General features: G+C 37.9%; 1 protein-coding gene across 2 annotated transcripts in view; it reads right to left on the bottom strand.

Moving 5' to 3' along the window:
- The window catches only part of ankib1b (ankyrin repeat and IBR domain containing 1b), a 49672-nt gene that overhangs the window by 22969 nt on the left and 8028 nt on the right, over window positions 1–18675 (bottom strand). For both annotated transcript variants that reach the window (XM_056234483.1, XM_056234485.1), the window contains exons 2-8: window positions 17445–17709; window positions 15850–16150; window positions 10250–10432; window positions 9956–10073; window positions 5498–5706; window positions 1383–1471; window positions 1131–1275 (exon numbers count right to left, since the gene is read on the bottom strand). In XM_056234483.1, coding sequence (XP_056090458.1) covers window positions 1131–1275; window positions 1383–1471; window positions 5498–5706; window positions 9956–10073; window positions 10250–10432; window positions 15850–16150; window positions 17445–17632 — 1233 coding nt within the window. In that variant the 5' untranslated portion in view covers window positions 17633–17709. The remainder of the gene's footprint in view (window positions 1–1130; window positions 1276–1382; window positions 1472–5497; window positions 5707–9955; window positions 10074–10249; window positions 10433–15849; window positions 16151–17444; window positions 17710–18675) is intronic.

Here is an 18675-nt window from a genome sequence, read left to right on the forward strand (position 1 = left end):
CATAATATATTTATATTGTAATTATGTACTACACTAACATTAAAAAATTTGGGGCCAGTAAAAAAATGTTATGTTTTTAAAAAGAAGTCTCTTATGTTCACCAAGGCTGCATTAATTTGAGTAAAAACAGTAATATATTGTCAATGTGAAATTTTATTACGATTTAAAATAACTATTTTTCTATTTTATTTGAATATATTTTTAAATGCATTTATTGTCAAAGCTTCAGTCTTCAGTCACATGATCTTTCAGAAATCATTCCAATATGCTGATTTGGTTCTCAAGAAACATTTCCTTATTATTATCAATGTTAAAAAAGGTTGTGCCGCTTCTTTTGCAACAGCTTTTCAATCACTTTTGATCAATTTAATGTGCCCTTGTGGAATCAAAGTTTTACTTTCTTTCAAAAAAGTCTTACTGACCCCAATCTTCTGAATTGCAAGTTATATATTGACCATTGAACCAACAGAACTCTTAATACAAATAAAATATAAACATAATAAAATAGCATCAACTTCAGATTAATATAAAAAGAGCTTATTTTAGTCATGTGAAGTTTTGAGAATTTGCCCTAAACTTTTGTTAACTGAACAGAACTAAACTAAAATATGTTGTACTCTAAGGTTCAACTAATTTGCTGAGTCTTGTTATGATGCCGGGATGCAAGTTAATTTTTACCCACTGCTCCAGAAGTCCGTCAGTACACTCTGACCCTGAAAATGGCTGCAAGAGCGCAGACACCCCTGTGGAAGAGTCAACATCACCATGGCAACATAATGAAAGGCTTGGGACTCCCCAGCGAGAGAAGTGTCATTCTCAGACATTTTCAGATGAGACCTGCCATTGTTACAGTTACTTCAATCCTCTCAGCTCCCATTTCAATGTTCCACTGTTCCGAACTGACTTCACAATAACATTAAACCGTAAAACTCCACTGAGAACTGATCTGTGAGACTGGAAAACCACCTATGAAGGCAGAATCACAGGGTTTAAATCAAAACTCTGGCCGAATGCTGACTGACTGCTGTTTTTCTTAATTTATCCTCATGTTTAACTCACAAAATAATACAATTACAATGACATCTATCCACATAATTCAGACTAATGTGCATCTGATCATGTAATTATACCTTGATGTCAAACTGCAGATAACGTTTGTCCATCTCTCTGGACACAATGCTCTCAATGACCTCAACAGGAACCAGCTGGAAGCAGTCATAGGCTGGGCAGAAGATATTATGGGCCTCCCCCTCCTGAATCTTCAGATTCAGAAAACTGCCAAGGACAACGTACTGTTACATGATATTAGAGCAGTAGTGAGAACTGACAGTGACTGTAATGTGACTAAAATGCTGAAAGGCTCTAATAAGGAAAATGCTCACCTTTCCCAGCATGCTCTGCAGAACTCATGACCACATGGGATATCAACAGGCTCCTCAAACATGGAGGCTGCACACATACAAATACCGCACTGACAGCGGAGAACAAAACAACCTTAGTAAGAGCAAATCGAATGTATACCTAGACATAAAATACATTATACATAGATGAAGCAGTATGAAATGGATCAGAATAATAAACGTTTGATAAAATCACATTTAGCCGATTCATCTCATGACAAACTGCACTATTCAAGAAATTTAGCCAACTCTTCATACCAATTCAGTGAGTATCAAGTTAATTTCTGGTGTAGGCTTTCACTGGCTTTGTGAAAGTGGTGATAATGCACCGAAAGGAACCCGTTTTAAGACTACAATGTCTTCTTTATTGATACGTGAAAGAACCGATTGTTAGCTCATGAACCATGCTCACTTCACAAAGCATTTTAAAGGTCTTCTGAAAAATATAGATAATCCTGGGTGATATGCTGGTAAGTGAGTAAGGAAAGCTTACTTTTGAACCATTTTATCATTTTAAGGCTGGTACACACCAAATCTAGGTAAAAGAACTAGCGGCCAATGGTTGTGACAGCTCACGTCAGCGGTGTCTGGGCAAAAAAAAACTCAAACTACAGCCGACGGCCAACTAGCATGTACGTTCATTCATAAAAGTGAACGTGAACTAGGAATGTGAATATACAAACTGTAAATAAAGCAGCGCTTGCTTACCATTTTGAATATGAATCATGCAGATCAGTTTGTCTTCACTTATATTAATTAGGCTACATATGGCCATGCCGCTATGAAAATATTAGCATATTGGAATATAAAGATGTAGATACATTTATAAGCACCTTCTTTGTGTGCCCACTTTTCTTCAGCGTTTGCTTGCTTTGTCACTTTCGTTTTTCTTTTCGTGCACTGGTTTACAAAGCTAACCAGTTAACCAACCGGCCAGAATAAAGCCAACGGAAGTCCGACTAAAGCTGAAGAGCTGAACACACGGCAAAAACTAGCCCTTATTGTGTCCCAGCCCTTAGATAGCACTCCAATACTTAACTGATGTCTGCCATTTGGCTATCAGAAGCACAGGATGCAGGAAAAGCAGGTTCAACCCAACACTTTATACCCAAGGCACTTTATTTTCACTTTTCAAATATTTGCTTGATTTTTGTTTAAAATAAATGCCTCTCTGAGCTGCTATTCGATGGGAAAAGGGAGACGAATGAGTTCAGAAAACGAACTTGGGTCAGTCGCGTCGAAAGTTAACGCAGCCTACCTTACTCTCCAGTGGGATTTATTTTGTAATTTTGTCTGGCTCAATCAGACAATGGTGGGGGCAGGGCCCGGTTCTAGACATTTGGAGGCCCTAGGCAATATTCATGTTGGAGGCCCCCCACCCCTCTTGAAACTCTTGAAACAAATATGATTCCTAACCTTTTAATATATACAACATTTAATTTTAAATGTTGTATATTTACATTTACATTTATTCATTTAGCTGACGCTTTTATCCAAAGCGACTTACAATTGCTATGTATGTCAGAGGTCGCACGCCTCTGGAGCAACTAGGGGTTAAGTGTCTTGCTCAGGGACACATTGGTGTCTCGCAGTGGATTCGAACCCGGGTCTCAAACACCAAAGGCATGTGTCTTATCCACTGCGCCATCACCACCCCAGTAAAAAGTATTTTTACTTACACCGTACATAAGTTTGGACACATTACTATTTTTAATGTTTTTTAAAGAAGTCTCTTATGCTCATCAAGCCTGGATTTATTTTATCAAAAATACAGAAAAATATATAGTTAAATATTATTAAAATGTAAAATAATGGTTTTCCTATTTTCCTATACTTTAAAATATATTTCTGTGATGCAAAGCTGAATTTAGTGTCACGTGATCCTTCAGAAAACTTTATAATATTCTGATTTATTATCAAATGTTAGCAATGGCTTAATATTTATTTTATAACCTGTGATAACCTTTTTTTCAGGATTTTTTGATTATTAAAAACTTGTTTGAAAAAAGTCTTCACTATTACTTTTTATATATTTAACACATCCTTGCTGAATATTCCTGTTTTTTTCTGTATTTTTGATCAAATAAATGCAGGCTTGTAGAGCATAATAAGAAACTTCTTTCAAAAACATTAAAAATAGTAATTGGTCCAGACTTTTTACCAGTACTGTATATTAATCAAACTTTATCTAAGGTAATCTCTTTTTTGTTTAATGAAGATTTTATTGTTATTGTTGTTATTTTGCTGTTTTATTCAATTTATTCACAGTTCCAGAATACCACTTCAGGAGATGAATATAGCCTTTTATCATTTAAGTGCTTTTATCATTTTTTTAGCTGCGGTATAGCTATGGGCAGGATTTTTCCCTCCCATTTAATTAATATTGACTGCAGATATTGTCATATTATTAATATATAAGTAATATGATATTATGCATTGCGTTGTTAGCTTAAATATGCTATACACAGATCAAGTGGAAGAGAAAGACACGATCGCTACTGATTAGAACAAAAAGATCTAAACTGATATTATTGGCGTAGGTAGGCTATGATGTCAGGGTATAATCTAATCATCAGCAGAATTTAGAAGATATCCATCTTCTCCTTTATTTGAAACATTTAAAAATGTTGTAGTGTGTTGGCTTTTTAACTTTGAATAGAAACGTCTTGACTTTTACTTTTGTAGCGTTTTTAGTCAGCTCCCGACGCGATGTTATTCATTGTACGCGCAAATTCAAAGCGTCGTGTCTGGGCACGTTAATGACGCTCGCGCTCTTTTAAAGACGTAATAAAGCGGTGAAAGATTTTTCCAGAAATGACGCTGATCTACAGTAGCTACAAGTTTATATATTTAGAATACATTGCAATCACTCCAAAATAGATGACGACAACTCACACACACCTGCATTACGAGCTGTGCTTCTTTGCGTGCCTATTTAGGCTTTTGCTTCGCAGCGCCTGATGGATGCGTCCGTTACACACACTTTCAGAAGCCGGCACCCGCTTTGAAACGGAAACATTAATTGGTTTAACTGCAGATGTGTGACAATTCAACAATATCCAATGAGGCTAGTATTTCTGCCCGTCTGGTGGACTATAGGGGATGTTACGGTTATGGAGGCCCCTTCCTCAAAGCCCGAGGCCCTAGGCAATCGCCTGCTCTGCCTATAGCTAGCGCCGGCCCTGGGGGGGTAAATAGCCTCTGCCAAGAAAGCAGGTGTAAAAAGACACTCGAATATATTATACTGAGAGCAGTGTTGAGGAAAGATAGTTTTAAAAGTAGTGGATTACAATATTGCATTACTTAGTTACTTATTATGTAAAGTAATGCATTACGTTACTTTTATGGTACTTTTTCTCATCTGGGCTGGCCTTACTTGTTTGTTTTTTTTAATAACAAAAAAACATATCTATTTTTGGCAAATGTAAAGGCTATTTCACACCAACAGAGAAATGAATAAACCTCAGTCTAGGAAATGCAAATTCACACCTGTATAGCCTGTAAAAAGTACTCGGATGACCGAAAATGTACACTTTACTATCCAATGAGGCCACAAGAAAGGATTTGTGAATGGCAGTGAAGTGACACAACTGATGCTGGTAGGTCTTATGATAATGACAATATGCCAAATGTAGAACGTCCGGATTTGAAGTACCTATTTGTAAAGTTATTCAAAATAAGTATCAACTCCGAGTATGTGATTTCAGATGCAGCCAACTACTTCAGGGGGAAAAAAAAGAAACAAATGTGATATTTATCTAAAGTCATTTTTGATTATTATTAGTATAATTAAATTGGGTCACCGAAGGCCAGCAACAAAGACAATGGTTAATAAAGTGAGATTAAATACATAATGTATATGTGTGTCATTTAACATATTTTTTTGTTTTGTTTATGGGATTTGAACCTACAAACTTTTAGTAGCCCCAATCTAACCCCATTGCTACACCACCCAAATTTATCACTTAATCATTTAAATTTTATTACACAGACTGCAAAAAAAAATGAAAAACAAACTATTGCATATCATCTCCACAGAAGAGGCTGTAGAATTAACTACAAATATTACTAATAGAGAACCAAATCTGATCCCTCACCAGGGAGCGATCGTCATCAGCAGGGGTCAGGCTGATCTCGTCCGGAGAGGTGATAGATGAGCGGGTGGTGCGAGGCGTACGGGGTGAAGGCAGGGTGTCCCAGGTGTTGTAGCCTCTAGGCGGGGGAGTGGGCATCTGAACACCTGAGCGCTGGCAGCAGTCTTCAGCATTAGACATCCAAGCTTCCAGGAGTTTCTCTCTGTCCCAGTCTAAATTTCAAAGGCATACTTGGGTCAGTGTGCTTGGCAAAAAAACAACAATTGGAAGAGTCACACCAATTCTAAAAATATAGATTGATTCTTTCACATTTCAAATGTTTTGAATCAGCTGGAATTTACAAATGATTCAACCGTTTCAACAAGGCTGTTCCTCTGAGTGGGAAACCGCCCAAACCCCCCCCCCCCCCCCCCCCCCCCCCAGATGTTTAGTAGGTTGTTTTCCCACTGGATATGAGAAAACTTGATTGTCATCCAATTAAACCTCCCAGTCATGGTTGGTATACTCCCACATGCGAGGAACAAAAAGGAGGTGAAGCAGGCTACTAGCTAGTAAATCTTATTAAAGATATATTCTGTTCAAATAAAATTGCAAAAAAACTACACTGCTGCGACTAAACCTGCATTCAAACCTTCTTAGAGATGAACTGTAATAAATCCAAACATGGATCTCGACCATATTATTTGCAATTCTGGTTGTAGAATAAAGCTGCTTACGAAATCTCTGCATGACAACAAATTAATTTTTGCTGTTGTTTTAACTGAAAAACATTAACGTAATTTGGGATTACTATTAGGAAATTCAGTGTTTTAGCTTTTTGAGAGAAGTTTCACCAGATTTCATAATTTAGAGAGAGTGTTGATTTATATGATAATATTATAAACCAGGAAACTTGAGTATATAAGTCAAATATATCAAGCTTATGAGTTGACGTTGTCTTGATTTGTGCTTGTAAGTGAAAGTGCAATAATTCTGATGAAATAAAAGAAATTTAAAAAAATGACATGATCAGTAATCAATTTGGAGCAAACTAGTTGTTATCAGTTTAACTGTTATGCAGCATGACTAAAGTTTTCATTGACTAAAACTAGACTAAAATACCCGGGCTTTTAGGCCTGGTTTTACAGACAGGGCTTAGATTAAGTCAGGATTGGATCTTATTTCAATTAGGACATTTAAGTAGCTTTTTTAAACGTGCCTTACAAAATGTGCATCGTGAGACAAAACAATGGCACTGACATATTTTAAGATATGTCAGTACAAGTTGCTTTCAGTTAAAACAGCTCAAACATGCATTTTTTTGTCTGGGACTAGGTTTAAACCTTGTATGTGAAACCAGGGGATAGTCATCTAAAACTTGATTAAACAAAAAACAAATAAAAATGCCATTTGACACAGGACTAAGAATAAGACAATTTAGGGAAAAAAAGCTATTAAAACACATGTCAAGACATTCAATCCATAATAAGTGCAAAAAGACATTTAATTCTTTAATAAAAAGCAGGAGTTTTGAACTAGATCCAAGCTCCAGTTTTCTGCTAACAGAACAAAGGTCCCTCTTGTTCAAGGCTACACAATGGGACAGTGGTGACATAAAAAAGGACATATACTTTGATATCTTTGAATTAACTTATCGGTCAGCATCAATGAAAAGCGCTAGGGTACGAATAGATAAGAAATGCCACTTGTAAGAGGAAATCCTGGAGACATTCCAGAAAGAAAAAGACAGATAACACAGTCCATAGTCCAAGGCTAAACAAATAATTACAACCAAATAAAACTTACTTCCAAAGAAAGAAGCAAGGTTTTCCCAAATGAAAATCCTCAAAATGCATTACATCAGCAAGCCCAATTGTTTGTACTCTAATGTGTTTAGTATCATAGTTTTAGGAGTCAAAACTGTGAATTTGGGTTTAAGATTAAAAGAAGGTGAGACTATATATTAAAGCCTCAGCTGGTGGTCTCAAGAGAGGCTGTGGCAATAATAGCAGCGCGCACACACATCAGAGCTGTGCCCTTTTCTCCCATGGGTTCTAGTCATCTGGAACAAGGCCTGCTAGACAGCCTGCTCACATAATTGGAGATTATTAAAGAAAGCACTGATCCAATTATGAGTCTTGTGCCAGAGAGTTTAGCAGCCCGAAACATGAGTCCTCTTGTAAAATTAGTCTGCTCTTAGGTTACAAATGCTTTTTAGATTTGCTGTACAGCAAATACCTTACAGTTTATTAAACTTATCCAAGGACAATACCATATCCGTTTCAAATGCACCTGAAGCAATATTTTTCATGAGTTAGGAACTGGAAGGATAGCATCAGAATGAACCTAATAAGTAGACCAGCACTGAATATATGCCTACATATTTACACAGAATTCAAACGGCCAGCCCACACAAAGTTCTACAAATTTCTCGCCCCTTGCAAGTTTGATTGTTAAATAATAGTCAGAAGCATCATATACATAAAAGTCAGAAGCACTGCATCCATTCAAACCAAATTACATGGCCCATCAGTTCTTAGTCAAGCGGGTTTTGAGTGAAAAGATCGAAAAAATGCTTAAATGTCATTGAGTCTATGGGGTCCATCAACTGTCTGGTTACTGACATGCTTCAAAATATCTTCCTTTGTTTTCTGCAGAAGAAAGAAATTCATACAGGTTTGAAACAACATATTGGATCCGTCCACCGTCTTAAAGTGACAGCAGCAGGAATATTAGGCTGCTGTCACTTTAAGACGGTGCACGGATCCAATATACTGATACTGTTACACATGCATTGTCTTTCTCGACTGTTTACATTGACTTAAGACATAACCAGCTATGTTTACTAGGATACTCACCAAGATGGGCATTTTGAAATTGTCCATTCAAGCGCAAGAAGACATGAAAGAGAACTCAAATCAGTATTCATGTGCAGTCAGACATGGCTTTCTCAGCGCGCGCTTCGAATGTGTGCCCACACAAAACTTCTCACAGCAAGCGGGTACCAAATTGAGTTCTCTTTCACGTCTCCTTGCGCTTGAATGTTTAAATTGGCAAGACTTTGTTGTTTGGATTTTACTGATGAGCACTTTGTTTATCCATAATGTGAGCTAATAGTTTGTAATGGAAGTTTGTACTCTCTGAGCTGTATATATATATATTAGGGCTGTCAGTTAAACGCGTTATTAACGGCGTTAACGCAAACCCATTTTAACGGCGTTAATTTTTTATCGCGCGATTAACTGTCTTTTTGGCCTAGCAAACTTTGTAGTTTTTTTCACATGCTTTTGCAACAGGGCGCGGAATGCGTGGCGCTGCGCTATAAAACCCATTCATTTCAATGGCTTGCGCCGCGCGAGGACGTTTCCAGCTAGACCGGAAACAAAACAGGCACGACGCCGCACACACTTGTTTGGGCTTGCGAGCCGGCCAAATAATTGGTTAACGTTACGTTTTGAGTGGATGATGAGCGCGAGACGCCGAAAATGGATGCCAATAAGATTCTGAATGGAAAGTTTACTTTTAAAAAGGTGCCAAATGGTTCCATTGACAAGACCAAAGTGATCTGTGTGTTTTGTTGTTGTAAACTGAGCTATCATCATAGCAGCACGTCCAGTCTGAAATACCACTTGATGATGGCCAAGCACACACACAGCTGATGCGAATTCTCCGCCCCCTCGTCAATATCAGGACCTCGTCAGTATTTCTTTCACCCTTTTATTGATGGACAGTGTTACATTGTGTGAGAGATTATTTGCTCCAAGTGAGAATGTTAGTGTGAAATTGAACAGTATATGCCAATGTTGTTTTCAATAAAAAACATTTGCACAAAGCAAGCTGATCCACTTTTTCATGTTGATAAGAGCATTAAAATGAGAAAAAAGAATGGGACAAAAAGAAATCAAGAGACATTTAGAATAGATAAAAATGTGCAATTAATTGCGATTAATCGCGAGTTAACTATGACATTAATGTGATTAAATTAAATTAAATATTTTAATCGTTTGACAGCACTAATAATATATATATATATATATATATATATATATATATATATATATACTGTTAATCTATTCTGCCAATGAATGGAAATTGTTTTTGAGTTCTAAAAATGCAATAAAAAAAAATTAAAAAAAAATTGGCAAGACTTAAAAACATGTGCAAATGATCAACTTTCAGGTCTCTTTACATGGCATGTGTAAGCCTCTCACTTTCTCTCACGGTGAGTGCCATGTGTGAGAGAAAGTGACAGAGGGCATCAAGCAAGCGGCGGTGCATAAAACTCAGAAGGCAATGAAATTATATCTGAGCTTAACTTATTTTTTTGCCTCTTACAATCACATGCGAGTGAAATCATACAATTGCATTGTAGAGCCCTCAGAAAAACCCAGTTTTCAGCTACCAATATGTAGTTCTTTCAACACATAACAATTAAATTTGGACATGCCAATGGAGGCAAAATATCTTGTGACACAATCGTACCGTGAGCCCGAAGAAGAGCCTCTGCGGTGAAGAGAGGAGCTTGCAGCATGTCTGCCGTCTCCACTATCAGCATGTCCTTCAGTCTTCTGAGATCTTGCACTCTCAAACCTTCATAAAACTGAAAAACAGACAGAGTTAAATTGAGTCATTGAGTCATAGCGAAATCACTTTTCAGTCATTTGCAATAAACTCTTATATTTTTATTGTTCTAAACAATTTATTGTTCATCTGGACATCAGGGCTTGAGGCCAATGTTAATGTCCAGAAATTCCAGAGTTTAATTGGAGAGCTCACCTCCTTGCGGTCTAAGGCTGCATACTCTGCCTCGATATCCTCGGCATGGGGGTCAGTGGAGAAGACCATCTGAGACTCCAGACTGAGCGCAAGCTCCTTATGATGCTGCCTTTCTGCACAGTCACATGGGGTCTCCTTGTTCTCATTCTCCGCAAACAGGTCTCCACCACGCTTCACCAGAAACTGCAGAGGGGTCAGGAGGGAAATACTGTTACAGTTCAATAGACTTAAAGACCCACTCCGATGAAAATAATGTTTTTCTAGGTGTTAACATGTTCTTGTGGCATTTTTCTTATGTTAGAGGACATATCTTGAGAAAAATAAGCTCAAAGTTGTATTTCTGAGTATTTCTACATTCAAATGGCTGTGAATCAGTAGCAGACGCTAAAATGCCGTTCAAAATAGACTGGAGTTGTGACGTAGTAACTCCACTGGGCGGGGCCACAAGCTTGTTAAAATTAATCGAAAGTGCCCCTCTCAAACAAATATCAATGATAATATTGTTTTCAATAAAACAAAATGCATTTGATTATAATTAACATGACAATGTGACAAAATTCACGTTTACTTGTATGTTTCTGTCGGTTTGAGCTGTCGTTGCCATGACTCGTTCCTATGGGTTGCGTCACTTGCGTGTCTTGCATCGGACTCGACTGAAGGGGTCAGTCTCCGTTTTCGAGCCCGAGGGTCAGTAATGTGGACGGCAGGAGCGCATAATCGTTGCAAAAGTTATGCGTTTTAAAACGAAAACGCACTGTACGGCTGGATAGCTCCAATATTGCTCTCAATTTTTGTTGCACCGGTAATGACAGGTTGGGGGTGTAAGCTAGCGGGAGAGACAGAGCTCTCAGCAACGGGGAGGGGGAGGGTCATCTCCGTGCCAACGGCTCCGCCCACAACGCAGAGGCGAATTGCTAATGAGCTACTGCCGCTCTGCTGAAGCAAAGTCCCAGAAAACGGCACAGGTTTTGTGAGTTTGGCTAAAAATGGCATAATCATAATTTAAAGACCACTGGGAATGTTTACAAATAGCTCAAAATATGATCGGAGTGGGACTTTAAAGGGTTAGTTCACCCAAAAATGAAAATTATGTCATTAATGACTCACCCTCATGTCGTTCCAAGCCCGTAAGACCTCCGTTCATCTTCGGAACACAGTTTAAGATATTTTAGATTTAGTCCGAGAGCTTTCTGTCCCTCCATTGAAAATGTATGTACGGTATACTGTCCTTGTCCAGAAAGGAAGTAAAGACATCATCAAAGTAGTCCATGTGACATCAGTGGGTTAGTTAGAATGTTTTGAAGCATCGAAAATACATTTTGGTCCAAAAATAACAAAAACTACGACTTTATTCAGCATTGTATTCTCTTACGGTTCTGTTGTCTTTTTTTTTTTTTTTTTTTTTTTTGGTTCTGTTGTCAAGCCACGTTCACGAGTCTGCAGTGATGCTGATGACATAAGACGCTGCTGACGTGTATCTGATGTGTCCGTGTATTCGGGTTCAAATAAATATGGCTGGGCAAAAAAAATGCAAGTCTTCCTCTGTGTCGACATCCTTAAACATGTTTGCGAAGATTGTTTTGTTTACAGCGTGCGTCTCCCTCAGACTGTAAACGAAGCTCGGGCGCACCAGATTACACGTCAGCAGCGTCTTACGTCACCAGCATCACTGAACGTGGCTCGACAACAGAACCGTAAGAGAATACAATGCTGAATAAAGTCGTAGTTTTTGTTATTTTTGGACCAAAATGTATTTTCGATGCTTCAAAACATTCTAACTAACCCACTGATGTCACATGGACTACTTTGATGATGTCTTTACTTCCTTTCTGGACAAGGACAGTATACCGTACATACATTTTCAATGGAGGGACAGAAAGCTCTCGGACTAAATCTAAAATATCTTAAACTGTGTTCCGAAGATGAACGGAGGTCTTACGGGCTTGGAACGACATGAGGGTGAGTCATTAATGACATAATTTTCATTTTTGGGTGAACTAGTCTAACCCTTTAAGAGGACATGATACGAGGAATAATATGTTCCTGGATCTATGAAAACATACTGTTCATTTAATGCATGAATTTCAACACATTTCCTTTTCATGAAATGGGGATGTGGAAGAATTGTGTGTGTTTGAGTTCGGGTAAAAAAACTGTAGAGGTTTCAAAACACGAAACGGTTAGATTTTACAATTATGTTCGGAAACATTTAATAATAACGTCTCATTTGTTAAAATGATGGGAAGATGATGTATTTGTCAGGTTTTTGTCTTTAAAACGCTCTTGTGTGCAGGGTTACTTTCTTACACATCTAATTCCAAATCCCAATCTTATTTTAAAGCTAGTAGTACTAGTAGTATTCGGCGGCAGCGTCTCTAGTAATAGTGAAACTGTAAGTTTATCTGCTCCAAGAACAGGGCAGTTATGATCTCGCTAGTGAAAAATGTATGTAGCTTTTGAGTTGTTAAATTATTTTACTGAAAATCTTCAGAGCAGCGCTGACAACACGTTTCTGTGCGAGTGTGTGTCCATACTGTATGAGTGTTTGAGTGGGAGAGAGAGAATGAGAAAGAGAATTATGTGCTTTCCCTACATAATAAAACATAATTTTGTGGCAAAAAACATGGAAATAATTTGACGTTTTTATCCTATTGTTTACTATATTTATTATTTAACATTAGCTTTAAAAAAAAGTGATGTTCAATGTTAGCTTGATACCAAACATTACAGTGGAGAAAATAATGATTTGATGCCCTGATGATTTTGCTTGATGAAGTTTGCCCACTTACATAGAAATGAAGGGTCTTTTTATTGTAGGTTTATTTTAACGAATAGAGACAGAATATCAACCAAACGATCCAGAAAAAAACACATTATATAAAGGTTATAAATTGATTAGCATTTGATCGAGTGAATTAAGTATTTGATCCCCTACCAACCAGCAAGAATTCTGCCTCCCACAGATCGGTTATGTGCTAAGAAAGTACTCCTAATGTCAGCTCATTGTGTGTATAAAAGACACCTGTCCACAGAATCTGTATCTTCCATTACAACCTCTCCACCACCATGGGCAAGACCAAAGAGCGTCAGGGACCAGATTGTAGACCTGCACAAGGCTGGAATGGGCTACAAGACCATCAGCAAGAAGCTTGGTGAAAAGGAGACAACTGTTGGTGCCATTATTCGGAAATGGAAGAAATACAAAATACCCATCAATCGCCCTCGGTCTGTAGCTCCATGCAAGATCTCGCCTCATGGGGTACGGATGATAATGAGAAAGATGAGGGATCAGCCCAGAACTACACTGGAGGAGCTTGTTAATGATCTCAAGGCAGTTGGGACCACAGTCACTAAGCAAACCATTGGTAACACACTACGCCGCAATTAATTGAAATCCAGCAGCACCCGCAAGGTCCCACCGCTCAAGAAGGCACATATAAAAGGCAGCCCTTTTAAAGTTTAACAATAATCATCTAATGATTCAGAGAAGGCTTGGGAGAAAGTGCTGTGGTCAGATGAGACCAAAACTGAGCATTTGGCATCAACTCAACTCGCTGTGTTTGGAGGAAGAGAAATGCTGACTATGACCCCAAGAATACCATCCCTTCAGTCAAGCACGGAGGTGGAAACATTATGCTCTTGGGCTGTTTCTCTGCTAAGGGTACTGAGGGGCCAATGGACGAGGCCATGTACCGTAAAATCTTGGACAAGAAACTCCATCCCTCAGCAAGAACACTGAAGATGGGTCGTGGATGGGTCCTTCAGCATGAGAATGACCCAAAACATACCGCCAAGGCAACAAAAGAGTGGCTCAAGAAGAAGCACATTAAGGTCTTGGAGTGGCCTAGCCAGTCTCCAGACCATAATCCTATAGAAAATCTGTGGAGGGAGCTAAAACTTCGAATGGCAAAGCGACAGCCAAGAAACCTTAAGGATTTAGAGAGGATTTGTAAACAGGAATGGACCAAAATCCCTCCTGAGATGTGTGCAAACCTGGTGACCAACTACAAGAAATGCCTTACCTCTGTGCTTTCCAATAAGGGTTTCTCCACCAAGTACTAAATGATGTTTTGCTTGGGGATCAAATACTTATTTCACTCACTGAAATGCAAATCAATTTATAACCGCTTTACATAATGTGTTTTTTCTGGATTTTTCGGTTGATATTCTGTCTCGATCCGTTAAAATAAACCTAACATAAAAATGATTGACCCTTCATTTCTTTGTAAGTAGGCAAACTTACAAAATCAGCCGGGGATCAAATAATTATTTTCTCCACTGTAACTAATATTAACCTTATTGAAGCTTATTGTAAAGTGTTGCCCAATAAACATGCACACTTTTTAGGAATTAATGTTCTTTGAATGGATTTCTTAGGCTTCTGCAAACATGATTTAATCATCTCTACTGTCAAAACAAACAATTCATTCATGATTTCCAAATGTTCCAGGTTTGTTGTTTGGACAGACCTGCCCCCACTGCTAAAAGATTCCTAAAGGAAACACTGTAACTCTTCTCATTTTAATTTTTCTAAAACATTAACCAAGATGGCCTAGTATTGTTGTTGTCTGTTGTCTCGTTTTTCACCGTAATTCTTAAAGTTAACATAATCTGACTGAGGAATATTAGACAAATTGTAAATATTGTAACTGTGGTCAAATGTAAATTAACTTGTGCCTATTTAACTTTATTAAAAAATTATTATTTAATTCTGCAATTTACCTTCAATAGCGATTATCATCAATTTGATTACACAGATACTAATTAAACTAAACTGAGCTAGAAAATGGCATCTCTGAATTCAATAATAAAATGCCTTTAACTGAAAATGTAATGTTTAGCCTAATCTTATTATTATACATTACTGACACTCTATCCTCCAATTTGATACTGTTAAGTGCTTTGACACAATCTGTATTGTTAAAAGCAATATATAAATAAAGGTGACTTGACTTCATGCCGATCCAGTGAGCATTGTTTCCGCGTGTGATTCACGCACATTTGCGTTTAAATCTGTTCATCAAATTACGTTAATGTATTAACCAGCATTTATGACCGATGAGCAATGCATTTGTTACAGTATATTTTAATCTTTGATAACAGTAGGTAATAAAAATACAACGGATCATGTTAGCTCTGGTCCAATGAAAAAATATTAACAGATAGAACTCAGGACATTTTTGTTCATGTAAAATATACCTCATTGTCATGTTCTAGACTTGTTATATTTAGCTTTACATAAAAAAAATACCCCCTTAATATTGTGGCAGTTTTTTTCTCTGTGGTATCGAAAATGGTATCGAATATTGATATTTTTCAATGTATCGTATCGAAGTTAGAAATTCTAGTATCGTGACAACACTACTGTACGCACAAAAAAGCAAAGGAAAAATGTTTTTAGTACATTGTTGTCGTCTAAACGTACCCTTAGTACTATCGTGCTATACCTGTTTTGGTGTAGACAGGTGCTGTGTGCAAAAAATATTCCCTATACTCTATATAGGCGTTCACTATACATGATTTGGGTCAGAAAAACTGTGTCAGTGCACATGCACATTTTGACAAATACAAGCACCTAGACTACAATGCGTTTTACATACCTCCACACACGTCTTCATCCCTGAGGCAGCGGCATAGTGTAATGGTGTGTTCTTTTTGTTATCAGTGGCACTGGCATCTGCACTCTCATATTCACCACGATCCAGTTTGGCACCAGTCCACTTTAGGATCATCTGGAGGCACTCAGCCCGCCTGCGTTCATCTTCATAGGGCCGGGCCAGTCGCGGCTGCAGCGCCCCTTCAGATAGCAGGATATGTGGCCCCATGCACAACACATGCAGTGCGGACTCATTGTGCACGTTACGTTTGTTGGGGTTCCCATCCTTGCTGAAGAGGAAGGACCTGTGAAAAGATGGCATGATGAGTCACAAATAAATGGTAAAAACTAAAGCACTTAAATATTGGGAAATAAATGAATAATTATTGGTTTCGCTGAAGGAACAGATTTTAGGGATATATCGATATTAAAATTCTGACGATACAATAAGCTGATGATAATTTTGACATCACACCACCCCCAGATAGAACATATAGCTTTCCAAGTATCTTTCCAAAAATTATACATTGAGCAACACTGGCCTTCTGATTCAGAACCAGAATCTTCAGCACATTTGTAGTTGAAACAGCTGGTTTTCCTTAAAATAACTTTCAAAGCTTGGCCCCTAAGGTTCCTCACTTTTTAGGCCACAGCATTTCAAACTGGACAGGAAAAACAGCAGAAATTGATTGTACATGACTTGAGTACTTCTAACAGTATGAAAGCATTTAAGAACCAAGAAAATCATCCTTTATAAAAATCACGCCTGGAGCCTGACAGATGGCCTACGAGTGTGTCAGATTCAATTGTTATGCGGGTCAATGACATATAGGAGAGTCCGCAATGATGGAAAGGTTTAAAACATGCCAAATTCTTCAAATTGTTCCCTCTGTATTCATGTTGGTTGGTTGCATATGGTTTTGAAAAACTTCAAGAAAAGTTACAATTTAATTACAGTTACAGTTACTTTAGTTACAGACTCTAAAAAATGTCAAGGTGTAACCATCAAAAAGTAATATCATATTTATTTTCCTGTCAATTTGAATAAATCTAAGTCTTAATCATGTTTTTTTTTACTTTAAATATATTTTGTGAAGAAAAAAAGTAAATTAATTCATAAATATCATTATATCTTTGAGTTGTGCACCACATGACATTTTACGAAATTTACAACCAGAACCGACCTTAGTTTGTCATACAAAGGTCAAATTATGAGATATTTTAAGACACATATTGACCTTGACACACAGTCATTTGGGTTTTCATGATTATATTTATGGTATTATTTATTGTAAAATGTTTTCATGTCGGTTGGACCACATGACTTGTATTTGGCAGAGAAGCATTTTATTTTATGCCCCCCAAAAAATATCAAAATTAATTTTAATTCAGAAATTGAAAATGTGATCATCAAAAAATAGGTGTATTCAAGCCATTGATGAAATGTACTTAAATAAATTAATGACATTTTTACAAAATAATACATTAGGCCTAATAGACCCCAAAACAGTGCCATTGACCCATAATGATTGCTAGAGATAAATAAAAACAAAGCAGAATGCCCAAATGCTAAATATTACTGGAGAAACTATGTCTTACCTGAGAATGCGTGTCATGGCATGTCTGGCAGCATAATGGAGCGGGGTGTTGTGTTGGTACGGTTCCCCATATGAGGTGTTGGGGTCTAGTGACTCTTTGAACTGAGGGTTGCCCTCGTAAAGCTGATAGGCCAGAACCTCATCGCCATTGATCAGTGCCTTACGGAACTTGGTGGCCGTGTTCCCCATCTCTCGCTTCCCAGCTCTTCAGAACGATCAGACCTCTTCAGCCTGTGGGCCCACAGATAGCAGACATGGTGTGCTTCCTGGGAACAGGAATAAAGAAAACGATGTGTCCAATGTATGGAGAACTTCATCAGATAGGCTTTGGCGGTCCTGCAGAGTTTAGTTCTAACTTGCCTCAACACACCTGCCTGGACGTTTCAGTATGCCTTGTAAGAGCTTGATCAGCTGGTTCAGGTGTGTTTAATTGAGGTTGGAGCTAAACTCTACAGTGGCCCTCCAGGAGCAGGATTGAACACCCCTGATATAGACCATGTACACACTGTAGAGTTTCAGGAGTGACAACAGCATTTAAATAGAGGAGTGAATCGCCTAAATTATTATTCTGTGTGTGTATGGAACAAGACTCGCTCCCACAATTGCAAAGATTCCAATGTTCTGATGTTTGTTATCCACTATTTTTGACCAAAGTAATATTACAGTGACCAAATTCTCGTTATGTTCTACGATTTTGACTAAACCACTGTCAACAAACGTCAAACGTTGTGTTATGTTTATGCTCGGAAGGCTGTTTTGTGAAACATTCTCTTGAAGTGTTGCCATGTCCACTCAATATAAGCATTTTAAGGCTTGTCACATAAAACAATCAGGTTTATGAAGTTATTAAAGCAGTGTTGTATTACAAATTTATTAAATGTTTAGGTTCCAATACAATAGTATATAAACTGAGAAAGTTCTGTACATTGTGTTTTACATTTTATGATGATATCAGCTGTTAAGCAGAGTTTCCACCACGAGATTCCTGCCAGTCATTTTCTCTCTATTATAAGTTAAATGAGTCAGATTACTGAGACTCTCACCCTTTGCTTTAATGGCTCTTGGAGCCCCTGTCCCAGTCGTTGAATAGTCAGGCTGATTGGATTAGCATCAATGCATTTGAATGACACTGATGAGTGATGCTATGAATGACACGTGATCTGATGAGATCACGGCTGTAACGAGCTGATTCCTGTACTTCATTTAAATGCCACCTCTCTGTAAATCCCTCC

This window comes from Rhinichthys klamathensis, unplaced genomic scaffold, assembly GCF_029890125.1.
Source record: "Rhinichthys klamathensis goyatoka isolate OS25496 unplaced genomic scaffold, OSU_Roscu_1.1 h1tg000395l_1, whole genome shotgun sequence".
In the NCBI taxonomy this organism is placed as follows: Eukaryota; Metazoa; Chordata; class Actinopteri; order Cypriniformes; family Leuciscidae; genus Rhinichthys; species Rhinichthys klamathensis.